The following is an 18090-nucleotide window of genomic DNA, read 5'->3' as shown; positions in this document are numbered from 1 at the left end:
AAAAAAAACTGAAAACTATAGGGGTGTTGTGTGAGAAGATAACAACCTTTTAACTCCTGCCATATACTTAAGAAACAATTATATTTTATAAATATACTAATATTTGAATATTCAACTTGGCTTCCGAATAATCTAATTTAACAAAGCTATCAGATGAAATATGTTTATTGTGCATTGGCATTGTAGTCCTCTGAACAGAACCACAATTCAATTTACAAAATATTTTTTTTTTGCCTTTTGCCTTTGTGCATTTGTTTTGCTCATTCTACACTGTATTCAAGATGTTTTCCGAACTGCTTCCATCTTTTCATAAATGCTCCATCATCAGACGACTTGAAATCCTGAACTTTATGTTGCAGCGTTCGGAAAAAACATGTGTAAATATTGCTACACATCAATAAGTCCAATACTTCGAGAATTTTAAGATATCGCACTTATGATGCCAGATAACTTTGATGCTTGACGTTACCATACGCATTATTGTTTAGATAACTGATGGACAGTATTTGTCAAAGGATTCGGGGGACACGGTAGCACCGTGGTTAGCACAGTAGCTTCACAGCTCCAGGGTCCCAGGTTTAATTCCCGGCTTGGGTCACTGTCTGTGCGGAATTTGCACTTTCTCCCTGTGTCTGCGTGAGTTTCCTCTGGGTGCTCCAGTTTCCTCCCACAGTCCAAAGACGTGCAGGTTAGGTGGATTGTCCATGCTACATTGCCCTTAGTGTCCAGAAAGGTTGGGTGGGGTTGCGGGTATGGGGTGGAGGTGTGGGCTTGGGTAGGGTGCTCTTTCCAAAGGCTGGTGCAGACTCGATGGGCCGAATGGCCTCCTTCTGCACTATAAATTCTATGATTGCAGAAGAGAGAATTTAGAGATAGCTGCTGTTATGGTTCAGACCAGTAATGTCATATTTGAAGTATTAAAGAACAGTTGAAGAGAGAAAATTAGTTTTCCAAGATCGCAAAACCCCCAAAACTACCTCAAGGATAACAAAACCTCCAAATTAATTTGAAATTATATTTAAGTCGGAAATCTAATTGAAAATGGGAGGCATGGTGACACAGTGATTAGTACTGCTGCCTCACGGCACCGAAGATCCGGGTATGATCCTGGTCCCCTGTCCGTGTGGAGTTTGCACATTCTCCCCGTGTCTGTGTGGGTCTCACCCCCCACAACTCAAATATGTGCTGGATAGGTGGATTGACCCTGCTAACTTCCCCCTAAATTGGAAAATTTTAACAAAAAATTTAAGGAATCTAATTGAAATGACAACTATTAAAACTGTGGAACACAGACAGCAAACAGTATATATACTGTTACAGAAAAAATATTTACCAATGCATTATTAGAAAGCCTGCTTAAATTGCGCTTTTGCATATAAATTTCAGATGAGAAACAACAATGTATGGTTATTCAGATCTCCTATTGCAAGACTTACTTGTATTCATCGTAGACTTCTTGTTTGGGCAGTGAAGTATCTGGGTGGTCCTCCAAATTATTTCGGATCCAGTTAAAAGCATGCATTTGCTGGGTACGACTGGATGACAAAGAACTTGGATTACTGCAAAAAATGAATATCCATTTGAGGAAAAAGACATGCAAACGGCTGCAGTTGTTCTTTGACTTTAAACAGATATTTACTAAGAAGGTATAAATCCTATTAAATATTAAGTGTATTCTTATTTGCTTCCTGTGACAAATTAATGCAAATTACTAGCGAATTGATTTGGTCATTTCCATCAAATAATTTACTTGAAAATTTTCTGAAAATTGTTAATTCTCTTTATAAAATTCCTGTTTGGTTTTCTCTCTTCAGTTATGAATAAATCAGGAACATAGCCATTTAAATACCGAGACTACAAGACAAGTCAGAAATTAGGTATTCTACAGTCAGTAACTCACCTCCTGATTCCCTGAAACCTGTCCAATTTCTGTAAGGCTCAAGTCAGGGGTGTGATGACATACTCTCCAATTGCCTGGATGACTACGGCACCAACACTCATGAAGCTCAATATCACCCAGAACATAGTCCACTTGATTGGTACCCTATCCACCACTGACACAGAGTGGTAGCGGTGTATACGATGTACAGAATGCACTGCAGCACTTGCCACACATCTTTTGACAGTACTTTCCAAATCCACAGCTTCTGCCGCCAAGAATGACAGAGGCCGGTGACACATGGCAACACCACCACCTCCAAGTTTCCCTCCAAATCTATTGCTATACCCTGACTACAATAACAACTTTCTCGGAATTGTTTAATAGCTGCAGGAAATATTAATATTGTGATCCAATATACATACTTGAAGGATTATAACTAAGTATAATACAATAAAGCAAATAAACAAACTGGCTGCAAAACACAGCCAATCACAATGGAAATACGTAACTTTGAGTCGATCAGTTTATAAACTGCATTTGGATCATTTCACAAAATAAAAAGTTAATAAAATGTTGCTCATTTGTAGCATATGTAAGATTGAAGGAGCTGGGAGTGAAGTATGGGCTGGAGCAGGGAGAAATATTTAGATACATACAGGTTCGAGACTTTGCCAGAAAGGAGATACAGAGCTTCCCAGTAGAGCCGGTTTTCAAATTGCTGGAGGAGGTGCTGACGACAGGGGGACTGAAGAAGGGTGTAGTATCGGCGGTTTACGGGGCTAATTTGGAGGAGAAGGCGCCACTAGAATAGATCAAGGCAAAGTGGGAGGAAGAGTTGGGAGAGGGTATGGAGGAGAGGTTCTTGTGTGAGGTCCTCCGGAGGGTGAACGCCTCCACCTCGTGTGCGAGGTTGGGGCTGGTACAGCTGAAGGTGGTGTATAGAGCGCACCTTACAACGGCGAGGATGAGCCGGATCTTTGAGGGGGTAAAAGAGGTGTGTGAACGAGGATTACTGGAAGGAGGTTTTTAGGGTAATCTCTAACGTGGTGCACGTGAAATTGACACGGGCCCTCGGGAGGTCATATTCGGGGTGTCGGACCAGCCAGGGTTGGAAACAGGCGCGGATGCAAATGTTGTAGCCATCGCCTCGTTGATCGCCCGAAGGCGGATCCTATTAGGGTGGAGATCAACCTCTCCACCCTGTGCCCTGGCGTGGCAGGGGGACCTGCTGGAATTCTTGATGCTTGAATGGGTCAAATTTGAACTGAGGGGAAGGGTGGAGGGGTTCTACAATTCATGGCCGCTATTCATTATGCGCTTTCGAGAATTGGATCACATCGAACATGGGGGTGGGGGGACTGTATGTGTTAACGGTGACGATGGGTGATTCCTGATTCCTTTTAGTCATTTGTTTATGTTAACATGCGGGATAATGTCTGGGGTTTGGTGGGAGGATGGGATCGTTGTTACAGTAGTCCCCCGTTATAACGCGGGTGTTGGGGTCCAAGACAGCCACCTGCGTTACATCCGAGCCGCGGATATCTACGATGGGGGTTTTAATTTATTTAAAAATCTATGCATGCGCTTCCCATTGTGAGTCTACGAGGCGTGCTTAAACCACTATACAATCCATGACTGTGTCTTCAGTCCTCTGTGATATGGAGGACGGGGGGGCGGGGGGAGAGGTCAGACCCCCTGAAGCCTCGAGTTAACTTGGTTAAAGTGACAGGTGCCACTTTTAAAACGGAGTGACTAGGCGCTACTGCAATGTAAAGATCCCCGGTCCGGTCCATCCAGAGTCCTGACCGCCACCGGTTTAAAGAACCCCCTGCTCCAATCCTCTGTGACAGCAAATATGGTCGGTTACAGATTAAAGTGTGAAATGTTTTATTTCTGCATGGCCCAAGGACTACCCTTGGGCGGATGCAATTCACTCACCATCTGAGATTGCAGCCTGGAGTTTGAGATCAGTCTGTCTGCTGTGCAGGGTTGAGGCAGCTGTAGCTCTGCACTATCCACTTCCGGACGCTGTGTGAGCAGCTCCTCTCTCACTGAAACATAATCTCCCTCCAATCAGCCGGCAGTGTCAACTTCAGCGGCCGGCTCACTTTGATCCGGAGAGGGAAGCTGACAGCACCCGGCTGTTTCGAGTAAGTTGGGGTCCATAAGTCCCCCCGCCGTATATCGCGAACCGCGGTATTGCGGAGCGCGGTATAACGGAGGACTACTGTATTGATATGGGGATTCACATTATATTCGTTACTGATTATTGTTTATTGTTGGGTGTAAATTTGGGAGAAAATGTGAAAAAGGAGATAAAAATTAAAAAAAAAAATATATAGCATATACAAGGGCAGCACGGTGGTGCAGTGGTTAGCACTGTTGCTTCACGGCACTGAGGTCCCAGGTTCGATCCCGGCCCTGGGTCACCGTCCGTGTGGAGTCTAAAAAACCGCCCCATATCCCCTTTCTCTCCACCATGCTCAGCCCTGTATAGCTTCTCATAACACCGCCTGAACACCTCATTCTCCCCGGCTCTGACACTATCTCCCCTCCTCGGTTTGCACCCTTAGAATTTCCCTGGACGCAGAATGAAGTGCTGTCAAAAACAGTGGTTGGAGGTGGGAAGGTTTCGGAGATATACAGGGAATTGTTAGAGTTGGAAGGGGTTCCTATCAGTGAGGTGAAGAGGAAGTGGGAAGAGGAGCTAGGAGCTGGAAACTGAACTGTAGGAAAAAGCCTTGAAAAGGGTAAATGCATCCTCGTCCTGGGCTAGACTTAGCTTGATTCAGTTCAAGGTAGTGCACAGGGCCCACATAACGGTAGCCCAGATGAGTAGGCTCTTCGAGGAGGTGGAGGACAGATGTGGGTGGTGTGGGGGTAGCCCGGCGAACCATGTTCATATGTTTTGGGCATGTCCGAAATGGAGGGAATTTTGGCAGGGATTTGCAGATGTTATGTCAGAAGTCCTGGAAGGTAGGGTAACTCTGAGTCCAGAATCCTTCTCTCTGGTGGCCCGGAGACAGATCTTGTTGAGACCCCCAAAGTCAGGAGTGTGGGTCAGCGATATGGTAGCGTTTCTCAGTCTGGAGAAAATCAAGTTCCCTCCGAGAGGATCAATACAGGGATTCGCCTGGAGTTCGCAGCCATTCATCGATTTCTTTAACAAAAATTGAACATCAGCAATAATGGTGGAAAGGGGGAGGGAGAAACAGGAAGCATGATAATGTTGAATAAGGACAGGGAACTTAGTTTACGGGTAATTGGGGACAGGGCGGGAGAAGTTGGGGACGTGGTTTATTGTTTGTTGTTCTTTTAAGGGGCATTTTGTGCGTCAACCCGCGCAGTTGTTTTAGAAATATCAACATGTTAAATTGTGAAAATTACAAATGCTTCAATAAGATATTTTCTTTAAAAAAAAGAATTTCCCTGGACGCAGCCCGACTCCCCAGCTGGTGAGCAAGCATATGGCTAACCTTCTCTCCATATTCATATTGCACCCCCTCGTCTTCCGTAGCTGCCCCACTGCCCTTCCTACCGTCAACCTATTGAACTGCCCCTGTAACCTCTTCCTCTCCACCAACAACGCCTTAGTGGGAGGCACACACCCCCCCCCCCCCCCCCACACCCAAATATCGCCTGTCCACCTTGATTACTTCATTTAGCAACTGTCCATGCTCCCCTCCTATCTTGTGCTCCTTGAACAAGATAATCTCCCCTCAAACCACCAACATAAACGCCTCTCATAAAGTGGCCGCTGACACCTCCCTGTTTTGATTCAACTCCACGCAATCCCCAATCGCCAACTTCACCTTTTTACGAAACTCATGTCAAAAGACCCAAATCCAGCCTCCATCCCGGCCTCTGCACTTGCCGAGCTAAGCCTCACCTGCAGCCAATCCGGCACGTGATCCAAAATCATGAATTCGGCATACTCCGCCCCCATCAACATCGCGACTCACCACAAAGAAATCCATTCTCGAAAACATTGTATACACGTGAGAAGGGGTCCCCCCCCCCCCCCCCCCCCCCCAACACCGAGTTCTTAAACCTCCATCGAACAACCATTCACATATGTTCCATAAACGCTCCCAACTCCTTTGCCATCTCAACCTTCTCATTGACTTGGGGCTCGACCTGTCCACCCTCCGTTCCATCATACAATGAAAATCTCCACCCATAATCAACTGGTGCGTATTCAACTCCGTGATCATTCCCAGTAAACCCTTCACAAACCCCACATAATCCCAATTTGGTGCATATACGTTGACTAGCAGCATCGGCTTCCCCACCAGCCCCACTCCAGTACTTCCTGGGCCCAGACAAACCCTGTCCTTTTGTTCAACAAAATGACCACACACCCCCACGACTTTGAGTCAAACCCCGAGTGAAAACTTGTCCCATCCATCCTTTCCTCAACTTAACATGATCCTTTACCCGGAGGTGCGTCTCTTGCAAAAAGATCACCTCCACATTCAAATTCCTCAGGTGTGCAAAAAACCCGAGACCTCTTAACTGGCCCATTTAACCCTAGGACATTCTACATTCTGATTCTGACCGTAGGCTTACGCCTTCACTCCCCTCTACCGTCCACCATCAACCTTCTCCAGGTCTACCTCCTCTAATAGCACCTTAAACCAGGCTCATCCAAGATCGCCTCCCTCTCCACCCATGACCACACTCCAACTTTGCAACACCATGACGCCGCCCCATGGCCCCCCCCCCCCCCCCCCCCCCCCCCCCCCACGGCCTCCTTCCTCACCTCATCTTCACCAGCATTACCTGCCAGCATGGAAGCTCTCGCTCCACGCTCCGCCCTACACACCCCTCCGTCCCTCCTTAGCCTCTGCAAATAATCCCTTACCCGCCTGAATGCCCCGGAGCCGGCAACCCCACCCAGCAGGCCCCATCATACACACCCCTTACCCATAAAGGAAAAACACCCGAAATTGCAGATCAAACCCGCCAATAAAAACACCCTCTGGCAAAACACAATAGCCATAACATCCGACCTTTGCAGATGTAACCCCTCCACCTCACACCACCTCTCAGTTCCCCCCCAGTTCATGGTCCCTTATAAAGTCATTGGCCTCTTCTGGCTTACCGAAATAATACTCCTGGCCTTCAAATGTAACTCTCAGTTTCACCAAGTACAGCACCCCAAACCGAATCTTCCTTCGGCACAACACCGCCTTAACCCTGTTGAATCCAGCATGCCTCTTTGCCAGCTCTGCACCAATGTCCTGGTATATTCGGGCACAATTCCCCTCCCATTCAGTCTCGCTTCTCTCTGGCCCACCTCAGGACCTTCTCCTTTTCTACGAATTTGCACAACCGCTCCACCTCTCTCAGCTTCTGCCTTAGAGACCTGTGGGCCCTGTCCACCTCTTGGGCCTTGTCCAGCACCCTCTCTTCCACCAACCCAGACAGCAGTCTCAACACATATTTTGTGGCGCTCGTTCCTTCCACACCCATTGGCAGACCCACAATACGCAGGTTCTGCCGCCTGGCTACGTTCACCTGTTCTTCGATCTTCATTCTCAGCGACTTGCATAGGTCCCCCAGGATCCTCACCTCCGTCTCCAGGGACACAACCCAATCACTCTGGTCGGACATCACCTTCTACACCTTGCGTATCATCACCCCATGTGCCTCAAGGCACTTCACTGCACAGCCCATCGATCCTCACAGAGGTGCTACTGCTCTCTCAATGGCCTTTGACCAGTCGTCATGCAGCTCCTTGCTTTGCTGTCAAAATTAGTCTTTGATGAAGGCCATCAACTGCTCCATCTGAGGCTTTCCCACCAGCGACGACCCTTCCCCCTCCACTATTCTCGCAATTGTTGCTGTGCCACAGGTCCCCTCCAATTCCTTAGCCAGGTCTTTAACAGTTTTTGCCGGGTCTGGTAGCCAGTAGACATGCCAATCTTAGGAACAACCTCCACACCTTCTGCACAACTTTCCTGCCAGAGCTAGCAGGTATAAAGTGCCCAAACCAATGCCTTTGAGCTGGAGGTGCCCTGTGTGCGACCACTCACTCCACAGCCACCATAGCAAGTTATCAACCAATCATAAGGTTACGGCTGTACTACACCCTTGCTGAAGGAGTAAATAGGGGAGTGAGGGAGTAACTAAACTAGTATAGAGATGGTCTAGTTTAACACAAATTCATGCATGGGACAATATACTGAATGTTTCCTCTACATTAAGAAAACTTTGATTAGCAATATGAAAATAAATCCCGGCATGCTTACATAAAATCTGCATCAAATATGAAATTAACCTTGTGATCAATATCACGTCGACGCTATCACCAAGAAAGCACAACAGCGCCTATATTTCCTCAGGAAACTAAGGAAATTCGGCATGTCCACATTAACCCATACCAACTTTTACAGATACACCATAGAAAGCATCTTATTGGGCTGCATCACAGCCTGGTGTGACAACTGCTCGGCCCAGGACCGCAAGGAACTTCAGAGAGACATGAATACCACCCAGTCCATCACACGAACCTGCCTCCCATCCACGGACTCCATCTACACCTCCCGCTGCCTGGGGAAAGCGGGCAGCATAATCGATCCGTCCCACCCGGTTTACTCACTTTTCCAACTTCTTCCATCGGGCAGGAGATACAGAAGTCTGAGAACACACACGAATAGACCCAAAAACAGCTTCTTCCCCACTGTCACCAGGCTCCTAAATGACCCTCTTATTGACTGACCTCAGTAACTGCTTATGTAGTTGCATTGTATATCTTGTGTTGCCCTATTATGTATTTTCTCAAATTTTGTTTAATTCCCTTTTCTTCCCATGTACTGAATGATCTGTTGAGCTGCTTGCAGAAAAATACTTTTCACTGTACCTCGGTACACGTGACAATAAACAAATCCAATCCAATATTACAGCTCTAATATCAAGGTTTTGCAGCCATCTTTCCTCTTTTTTGCTGCCTACCCCCATTTTAGATGACAAGATATTCATCAATTAGTGAAGGATGAACAAGTGATAAAAATTTTACATCTTCTTTGATTCGTGTTCTTGGAGCAGTGCTGCTGTAAAGAGGAAGTTAAGGTCAGTGGCCAGTTTACCAATATCACCAAGTGGTTGCTTCAGCTGCAAATGACCGTGAAGTCTTCTCACGTGATTTAATTTCCCTCCCATTCCCGCAGCAGCAAGGTTGAGATTGGAAACACAGTGGAGTGAGTCCCCTGTCTCCGTGTTCAATGACACTCTTGGTGCTGTTCTGAAACCCTTTATTGTCCTGCAAGTTCGTGATTCAACACAATGTTAAATATTTTCATATCTAGCTTTATCAGAATCAACATGAAACATTTTTAAAAAGTAGTTTCTCTTGTAATGAAGAGTTACTTGCTATAACCCTCAAAATATATTTACTAATGGATTTTAAGAATGTATGATAAGATGATAAATATAGGTTGCTAAAATTAAGTCTGTGGTATTTTTCCAACATGCTTGTAATCCTTCAAATTTTCACTTGTCAAAATAAATTAGTAAAATTGTACTCATTTTTATTAGGTTATGTTTTCTACAATTCATATGGGCAACATTTTACACCTAAAATAAGGATTGCTCCTCCAGAACAAGTTTAATTAATTTGATAGTATAAGTATCAGAGCATTTGTTGCTGTACATTTTCTGCAACTAGTTGCTATTTATAAGCAGAGAGTTCCTTGAAAGGCTAAATAAAGAGCAACAGAATATGAATGTTGATTTTACCTTTTGATTCCATTGCTAGGACCAGAAGGCAACTGAAGGTAGAGGTAGAGTTTTTCTAGATCTGTAAACTTCATCACTTCTTGCTGAAAGCAAAAAGAAATGCAAATTAAAATGACAAACATTTTGGGAAGTAAATTAAAAGCACATTAGAATATGGATCCAAAATAAAAACAGGGAAAATTCCACTATTAAAATTATATTTCTAAACCAAATGTGATGCCAAATTGGAGGCACAGATCCCATCAGCTATATCTTTATAAGAAAGTCTGTAACACAGTGCTCTAATAGTGTAGTTTTTAACCCCCATTTCAAGTAGCTAAATAGGGTTGGCATTCAAAAGGACCTCTGCTGCAATATATATTAGTTAAGGAATCATTCTTAGTCCTACTATACACATTCTTACTCAAGACATACTTAGGGATGCAGGTTTTACATAGGGATACAGAAAAATGCATTGAACATCGGTTCATTATTGATGCAAAATGATTTCAATATGAAATTAAAATCACACTTGACTATGTTGCAATATATCAAACAAATGCTTGGGCAAAGCTATACAACCTCACTCACAAACATTCAGCTTTGTCAATGATGCCGAGAACAACCTACTTAGAACGAACATCAGGAAGAAACTAATGAAAACACTGGTTTTGCAAATTTCTCCTAATAGATCAGGTTTCAGAATGTTTGGCAGTTATACAATTATGATAATGCATATAGATCACCTCACACATGATGTGTGAGCATGGAAGAATATGTTATAATTTTGGTTCATGTAATTTCCCGTTTAGTTAAGCGTGTTGGTTTGTTCAAATTCTGCCAGAAAAAGCCAGGATTACTCCAAATTTACAATGAACAGAGCATAAAACTAATCAAGTTATTCAAACTTTTCTCACACCTACAAATTGGAAATTGCTACTACTACATTCCCATTTGATAGGTCAGCAGCAATGATACACCTGAATTAATTCACTTATTTCTGCCGATTCTGAACTTATCTGGCCACTTCAGTCATCTGTATCCCTTTTTGTGAAGTCACTCGAAACATTGTTTGTCCAGTGCTTCTTTCATCTGTCTCAGCTTCTTGTTCAACATATCTCTGCATTCAGGGTCATGAAAGATATTCTAGTTGTTTCCACTTTTGAAACATATCCAAATCACTGCAGTTATTTATCTAGGGAGCATTTTCTTACCCAAGCCGTGTTATAAAATACAAGGCCATTTGGCCCATCATGTCTGTGCTAACTCCTTGAAAGCACTAGCTGCTTTGTCCATGTCCCCATTTTCTCCCCCTCCATGGCCCTGCAGTTTTTATCAATTGCCTTTTGAAAGTTAGGATTGAATTGGTTCCCACAACCCTTTTCAGCAGTGGATTAAAGATCACAATAACTCACTGAATACATGTTTTCCCCGTATCTATCCCCTAGCTCTTTTGTCAACTATCTTAAATCTGTGTTCTCTGGTAACTGATTCTCCTGCTCATGAAAACAGTTTATCTAAATCTACTCTAAACACTTCATAATTTTGAAGATCCTTACAGCATTCTAGGAAAACTATAGAGAGACTTTGATATACTTTATAAAATATGATGCCCAAAACTTAATATTCCAGCCTAACCAATGACAAAGGTTTAATAAAACTTCCTTGCTTTGGTACCCAGTACCTCGATTTATAAAGCAACAGATCTTCTATGCTTTAGATTCCCGTACCAGCCTCCCCGAACAGTTGCCGGAATGTGGCGACTAGGGGCTTTTCACAGTAACTTAATTTGAAGCCTACTTGTGACAATAAGCGATTTTCACATTCTATCATCCAATATCTTTGCAACCTGGGCACTCCTGGTATTCCTCTCAATCAATTCATCACTGCTGTTAGTAACATCTTCTCGTCAACATTTTGCAAATTCCAGCATTCATATGGAGGATTAACCTTCATAAATACTTGCATTTTTCTTTTGTAAAATTTTGAAAAGCATCAAAGGATGTACACATTCCATTGGAGAGGATGGTGTTGTGCAAATGTGTGTATATTTTACTGAGTTCAGGTTAAAGAATGAGATTGTAATGAAGATATCAAAACCAGGATTGGACTGGTTTCTGCTGCTTTTGGAAGATGAAACAGAATATCGAAAGCTAAAGATATGTGCAACTGGCAACAATGAAGAAGATTAGCAAATAATTTGAATTATATTTGCCATGTTTTTTAGGTGGTTTAGTCCTGTTGCTTTCCATCTCACAACACTATAGACTACAACAGCTAAAAATCAAAATAAGGCTTACAACCATCAATAAACTAAGCTAACTAAAAACATTCATCTGATGCTGCAGCATTCATGGGAGAGAGAAATAGAGTTAGAATTTCAAGTTGATGGGGACTTCCGGTGGTGGCATGTAGGAGGAGGAGGTCACACATTGGATGGCTCCTGCTCAAGGCTTAATTTTTTAGAATTTAATGCCCGGTCCCAGGGGGGGGTGGAGACCAACACAGGTCTGAGAGCCAATGTGGAGGACCTGGAAAATCTGAGGATCAAACCAAAGGCAAATGAGCCGCCAAGAGCAGTGATTATGTGTTTCCGTAGGGACCGCATGAAGGAGAAGGTCCTGTGTTGGGCAAAGCAAAAGTGGGAAGTGCAGTGGGCGGGAGCTGGCGTACATATATACCAGGACTTTACTGTGGAGTTGGCATAGTATAACAGCAGGGTGCGGTTCAGCATAGTGTACCCAGCTAAGTTTGAGGGTGACCTACAACTCTGAAGACTTTTATTTAGAGACGGTGGAAGCGGTGGAGGCGTTTATGAAGGCAGAAGGACTGGGGCAGAAGTGAGAAATTGGACTGAGGATTGGTCTTGGACCGAGGGTAGTGGGTGTGGAGGAGCGGATGTAGCTCTATTTTTCATTGCATGGTGTTATATGTGCTAAATGTGTTGACGTTGCCTATTTGGAAAAGTGGGCTAAACAGCTGGCTTGTAATGCAGAACAATGCCAGCAGCGCGGGTTCAATTCCCGTACCGGCCACCCCGAACAGGCGCTGGAATATGGCGACTAGGGGTTTATCACAGTAACTTCATTGAAACCTACTTGTGACGATAAGCGATTATTTGGACAAGGTAAGAGTTGGGATTATCTCTTGCAATGATGGTTCTTTGGGGTTTGTGTGTTTACACTGGGGTTGGGTGTTGAAAGGGATTTCTTTGTTTTCTTGGGACCGGACAGGGGAGGGGGGATTGGAGAGGCCTGAGCAGGGGCCTCCATGCGTGATAGCTCAAGCTGGCCAGTGAACGGGTGTATGGCAGAGGGAGGGGCTGTGGCCATTAGACTTGGCAGAACACGTTTCGATGAGCCTAGGAGGCATGAAAGGTTGGGGGAGGGGACCGATACTGGGTGTTGCCCGGAGGCAGTTGAGGGGGGGGGGGGGGGGGTCTCAGCTGAAGGGGATGGGGGGAGGGTTTCACAAGTCATAGGGGCAGTTTATTATGCACTTCCGAGAATTGGTTGCCATTGAACATTAGGGAGGGGGGAGGAAGGGGGGTTGGCAGCATTGTTGCCTTTGGTTACACAGTTTGCAGATTGTTAATTTTTGGTTGTTTTTACCTGGAATGTACAGGTGGATGTTTTGGTCTGTATATTGAGTGGGGGGCGGTTTCTGTGAGGGGGTTTGTTACTGTATTTGTTTTTTCTTTGGTTGTTTATTGATGAAAATGTTGAAAATGAGAATAAAAAGATTTTAAAAAAAGAATTTCAAGTTGATGACCGCCTTTCATCTGACAAACGTACCCACTATATTTTGCAACTCTGTGTACCATCTTTTGCCGCACAGATGAATCCTCCATTCTGGAGCCTAGGACTCAAGTTCTCTTTCATTCCTAGAATAAGTCTTTGCCTTCACTTTCATTGCTGATATTTCTAGGTTCCTCACATGTACTTTGTGCCCCTTAATGTCAGGTTTGGATTCTCTGCACATACTGTCCACATACTTTAACTGCTGCTCTTCACATTCATGAGCTATGGGGATGCAATAGTGTATAGGTAATGTCACTGGACTAGTAATCCAGAGGCCTAGGCTAACGCTCCCACCACTGGCCAGCCCCCCCTATTTTTTCTTTGCTGCTGACTTGGATATCCTGTGGAATTCAATGCACAAGTGAAAAGAGCCACCCAAGAACCTCCATGGATGTCGAAATATAGTGACACCAGCTACGAAAGGACAAGATGCTGGAGTCTAATTGCTGGGAACGGAGGGGAAAAGGAAAAAAAGCAGGAAAAGATCAAACATCATGGAATCCCTACTATGCAGAATGAGGTAATTCAGTCCATCGAGTCTGCACTGACCCTCTGAAAGAGCACCCTACCTGGGCCCACTCCCCTGCCCTACTCTCATAACCCCATCTAACCTGCACATCTTTGGACACGAAAGGGCAATTTATTTTTAAGCATGGCCAATCCACCTAACCTGCACATCTTTGGACTGTGGGAGGAAACCGGAGCATCGGAGGAAACCCACACAGACATGGGGAGAAAGTGCAAACAGATAGTCACCCAAGGCCCAAATTCAACCCGGGTCTCTGGCGTTGTAAAGAGCAAGATACTAAGAAAGGCAATGTAATGAGAGAAGCCAGAAAAGGATGGGATGCAAATGTTGTGTAAAAAGGGTTGCATGATGCATGGTGCCAATTGTAGTTTACATGCAAAATACACAAAGGTACAGAATTTCTGCCATTCCTTCACTTGATCATGTTTCAGCCATAAACTGATGACTGGCCATGGAACACAAAGATCACAGTACTGGGCATAAAAGTGCAGGAAATATGCTAATGCACTATATACATTAGTGTCTCAAAATAACAAATCTTTAAGAACTATCAATAGTCCAAGTTATCTTCCAGGGAGACATATATTGAGACCCAAAGATGAGCAGTTTAACATGGACATCAAGAGAAATTTTGGTAAAGGAATTTTAGCTGAATTTCTTTTAACTTTTACCGATGCTATAAAGTGTAAATTCCATTATCTAATACAGTGCACAATGTTCCCATTGTTACAAAATTAGTTTGTCTTTGACTCTCAGTGAATCAATCACAAGAGTTCTACTAGTTTTAAGCAATCTATTATTATCACATTTGCATAATTTACTTTCATTTTTCTGTGTCATCCCAAAACATGCTGCCTATTTTTAATCCATATATATATATATATATATATAAAATATATTCTGTAGCTTCATTCCTCAGCAGGCACCATCATTGAATTATTGGCAGCACGATAGCACAAGTGGATAGCACGGTGGCTTCACAGCGCCAGAGTCCCAGGTTCGATTCCCCGCTGAGTCACTGTCTGTGCGGAGTCTGCACGTTCTCCCAGTGTCTGCGTGGGTTTCCTCCAGGTGCTCCAGTTTCCTCCCACAGTCCAAAGACGTGCAGGTTAGGTGGATTGGCCAATGATAAATTGCTTTTAGTGACCAAAAAGGTTAGAAGGGGTTATTGGGTTACGGGGATAGAATGGAAGTGAGGGCTTAAGTGGGTCGGTGCAGACATGATGGGCTGAATGGCCTCCTTCTGCACTGTATGTTCTATGTTCTATATGAAGGCTGGAGTGCATTCAGTCCGACTTGATTTTTGAATTCGCCATTGCTAAATTAAATTCTGAGGAAATATAGTTAAATAAGCTCCAACTCCAACCTTGGAAACACAGCACGCCAGGGGGTAGGAGTGGGTTCACAAAGAACAATGCTGCTTGAGGAGGGGTACAATCAGATGCTCCCAAGGGGACTGTGTCATCAGGAACAGGGAGCAGTTCCAGTTACAAAGAATGGATCAAAGTTATCTCTGGCTTTGCTAAGGTCATAAAGAAAAGTTAGCGGTTCCAGATTATAACAGAACATATCTTCCCATTCAACAGAAATATTGCCTTGGGCAAACCACTAGCAGTTTAATTTTTTTTAAAGTAGGCAGATAAACACTTTATAAACAAATTTTAAACCATGATAGATGACCGGGAAACACTCAAATTGATGATTAAGGGTGATAATATAGTTCAACTAGTCAAACCAAATTCTTCCACTGGCATCATTTCAATAATGTTTCCCTTTCAAGTTCCACACAACATGCCAGTCAAAAAGGGAATTGTGCAGTTACTATGATTCCAAAATCCCAGCCAGGCCATATGGAGGAAGAACTAAATAGTGCTTCCCAAGGAGAAATTGGAAAGCAGGTGATAAGCATCTCTTTCCAGGCTGAACCAGTGACTTTCCTTTGAAAATGATTCACAATTTAAACACGTATAGCTGATTCGTACCAACCAGCATGGGCCTGGAAGCGAATGAGGGAGGGAGAAAGAAATAGGTAATTAAACATTTCTCAGGATTACTTCTCAACACCTTGCAATGATCTGGAATGCACTGCTCAAAACAGTGAAGGAAGCAGTTTCAATAGTAACTCTCAGAAGCGAACTAGATAAATTCATGGAAGGAAAGAAAACAACAGGTATGAGAAGAAACGAGGAAGTGAGTAACTGAATAACTCTTTTCAAGAGCCAGTAAAGGCATGGAGGGTCAAATGGCCTCCTTCTAAAACTAATCATATTATGATCAATGGCTCTCCTATTACAAAGAACTGCGAGAAGGCAGGATCATGTTTGGCTACAATGCCCACTGCAGTCAATTGATTTGCCAACATTCACCATGAAGTCCCAGAAATGGATTATAGCCACTTTGACAAAATACCAGAGGATGATCAGCGGTCATGAAACTGGAACCCAAAAATCAGAGGGGATAAAAAATTGGAGTAATTTGGTAGACAGGAAAGAAAAAAGTGGTTTAACATGGTTCTAGAGTCAAAAATGGACAAAGTCAACATTTCACCAGCATGTTGAGCTCTGTTGCACACAAAGCATTACTATAAACAGACCTAAAAGACAAGAAAAAACCATGACTTTTCAGAATAAGATACTTCCAAGTCAAACCTGATTGATAGCCAGTCAAAGGAAAGTAGACTTCTGCTTGTGACCATGGAGTGATTGGTCACATAAAGGGCTGTTCCTGTTGAAAGTCACAGAAAAGGGCTATTTTTACCCAGATCCAGGTGAAACTTTGATGAAAAGGCGTATGTGAATGTTAGAGGAGTAGTTTACCCCTGGAATAGTTCGTCTTCTGATCACCGGACCCGGCAGAAAACAGTGAGAGGTTTGGCTGGAAAGTTGAAACAGTCTTGTGCTTCACAGACAGTCTCTTCCAGCATGCAGGCGGGGGAGGGGCAAGTAGTAAGGCCCCAGATACAGGAACTGATGACTTTTATCAAGGAGGAATTCCATAAACAGAGGAAAGAAATGCATGAGGATCATGCAAAGGCCATTGCAGAAGCTGTGGCACCCCTGAAAAGTACTTTGGAGCGGATGGAGAGGTTTTTGGAGGTGCAGGGTCACAGATTTGGGAGACTGAAGGAGTGATCTCTGGCCACAGCGATCGTGTGGTGGCTCTGGAGGCGTAGGTGGTGCTTCTTGGAGACCTTTGTAAAATGCTGAGGGCAACGGTTGAGGAGCAGGAGAATACCTCGAGAAGACAGAACCTGCGAATAGTGGGCCTGTCTGAAGGAGTGGAAGGTGTGAGTGCCACGAGGTACGTCTCGAGGATGCTGGCGGGACTGGTGGCAGAAGGGGTGCTAGAAAGGCACCTGAAGTGGACCAAGCGCATAAGTCTCTGAGGCAAAAGCCTAGAGCTGGGGAGCCACCGCGGACGGTGACCGTGAGACTCCATAAGTTTGCGGAGAAAGAAAATTCTACAGTGGGCCAGGGAGAAGCGTAGCTGCGACTGGGAGGGAAATAATGTCCGGATTTATCAGGACATCGGAGCCGAGTTGGCAAAACGGCAGGCAGGTTTCAACAAGGCCAAGGTTTCAACAAGGCCATGGCAGTACTGTTCCGGCAAAATTATGGGTGATATTCGGAGGCCGGGAGTATTATTTTGAGGCCCCAGAAGCAGCCAAAGACTTTATTAAGGAGCATAAACTGGGGGAGAACTTAGTGGACAATGCTTGGGAGCGGGGCGCTGGCACTATGTATTGGTCGGGAGCATGTTTGAAATGGGTGTAGGGATTGGGGGATTTCCGCCTTTTTTTGTTGGGTGGGGGGAGGGGTTTCTGTTCAATGTTGAGATTGTAAGGAGTTGAAGATGTGAAAAGTGTATTTGGGGATGGATGTTCCCATCCCCCCTCCTGTTTTATGGGACTGTTTGTGTTTAACATCTGTTTGTTTGCTTTTGGAGAAGGCTACCTGGAGCAGGAGAAGTCCTTCTTTGGATGGGGGAGGGTAAGGCCAGCAGGAGGCCGCCTCCTTTGCCGCTGATGAGTTTTTTTTTGGGGGGGGGGGGGGTCATTAGGATGTGCCTTTGGGCAGGGGCAGCCGGGTTAGCAGGTTATGCTGGTCAACAGAAGTGAGGTGGTGGGGAGGCAGGCCAAGAGGGGTGGCCGGGGGAAAAAG

At 44.5% G+C, this 18090-nt stretch overlaps 1 protein-coding gene across 3 annotated transcripts in view; it reads right to left on the bottom strand.

The window, feature by feature from the left end:
- The window catches only part of rfx7a (regulatory factor X7a), a 77503-nt gene that overhangs the window by 21964 nt on the left and 37449 nt on the right, over window positions 1-18090 (bottom strand). For all 3 annotated transcript variants that reach the window (XM_038812906.1, XM_038812907.1, XM_038812908.1), the window contains exons 3-4: window positions 9623-9705; window positions 1437-1559 (exon numbers count right to left, since the gene is read on the bottom strand). In XM_038812906.1, the coding sequence (XP_038668834.1) occupies window positions 1437-1559; window positions 9623-9705 (206 nt within the window). The remainder of the gene's footprint in view (window positions 1-1436; window positions 1560-9622; window positions 9706-18090) is intronic.

This window comes from Scyliorhinus canicula, chromosome 12, assembly GCF_902713615.1.
Source record: "Scyliorhinus canicula chromosome 12, sScyCan1.1, whole genome shotgun sequence".
Lineage (NCBI taxonomy): Eukaryota > Metazoa > Chordata > Chondrichthyes > Carcharhiniformes > Scyliorhinidae > Scyliorhinus > Scyliorhinus canicula.
This window is presented reverse-complemented; position numbering and strand designations above follow the sequence as displayed.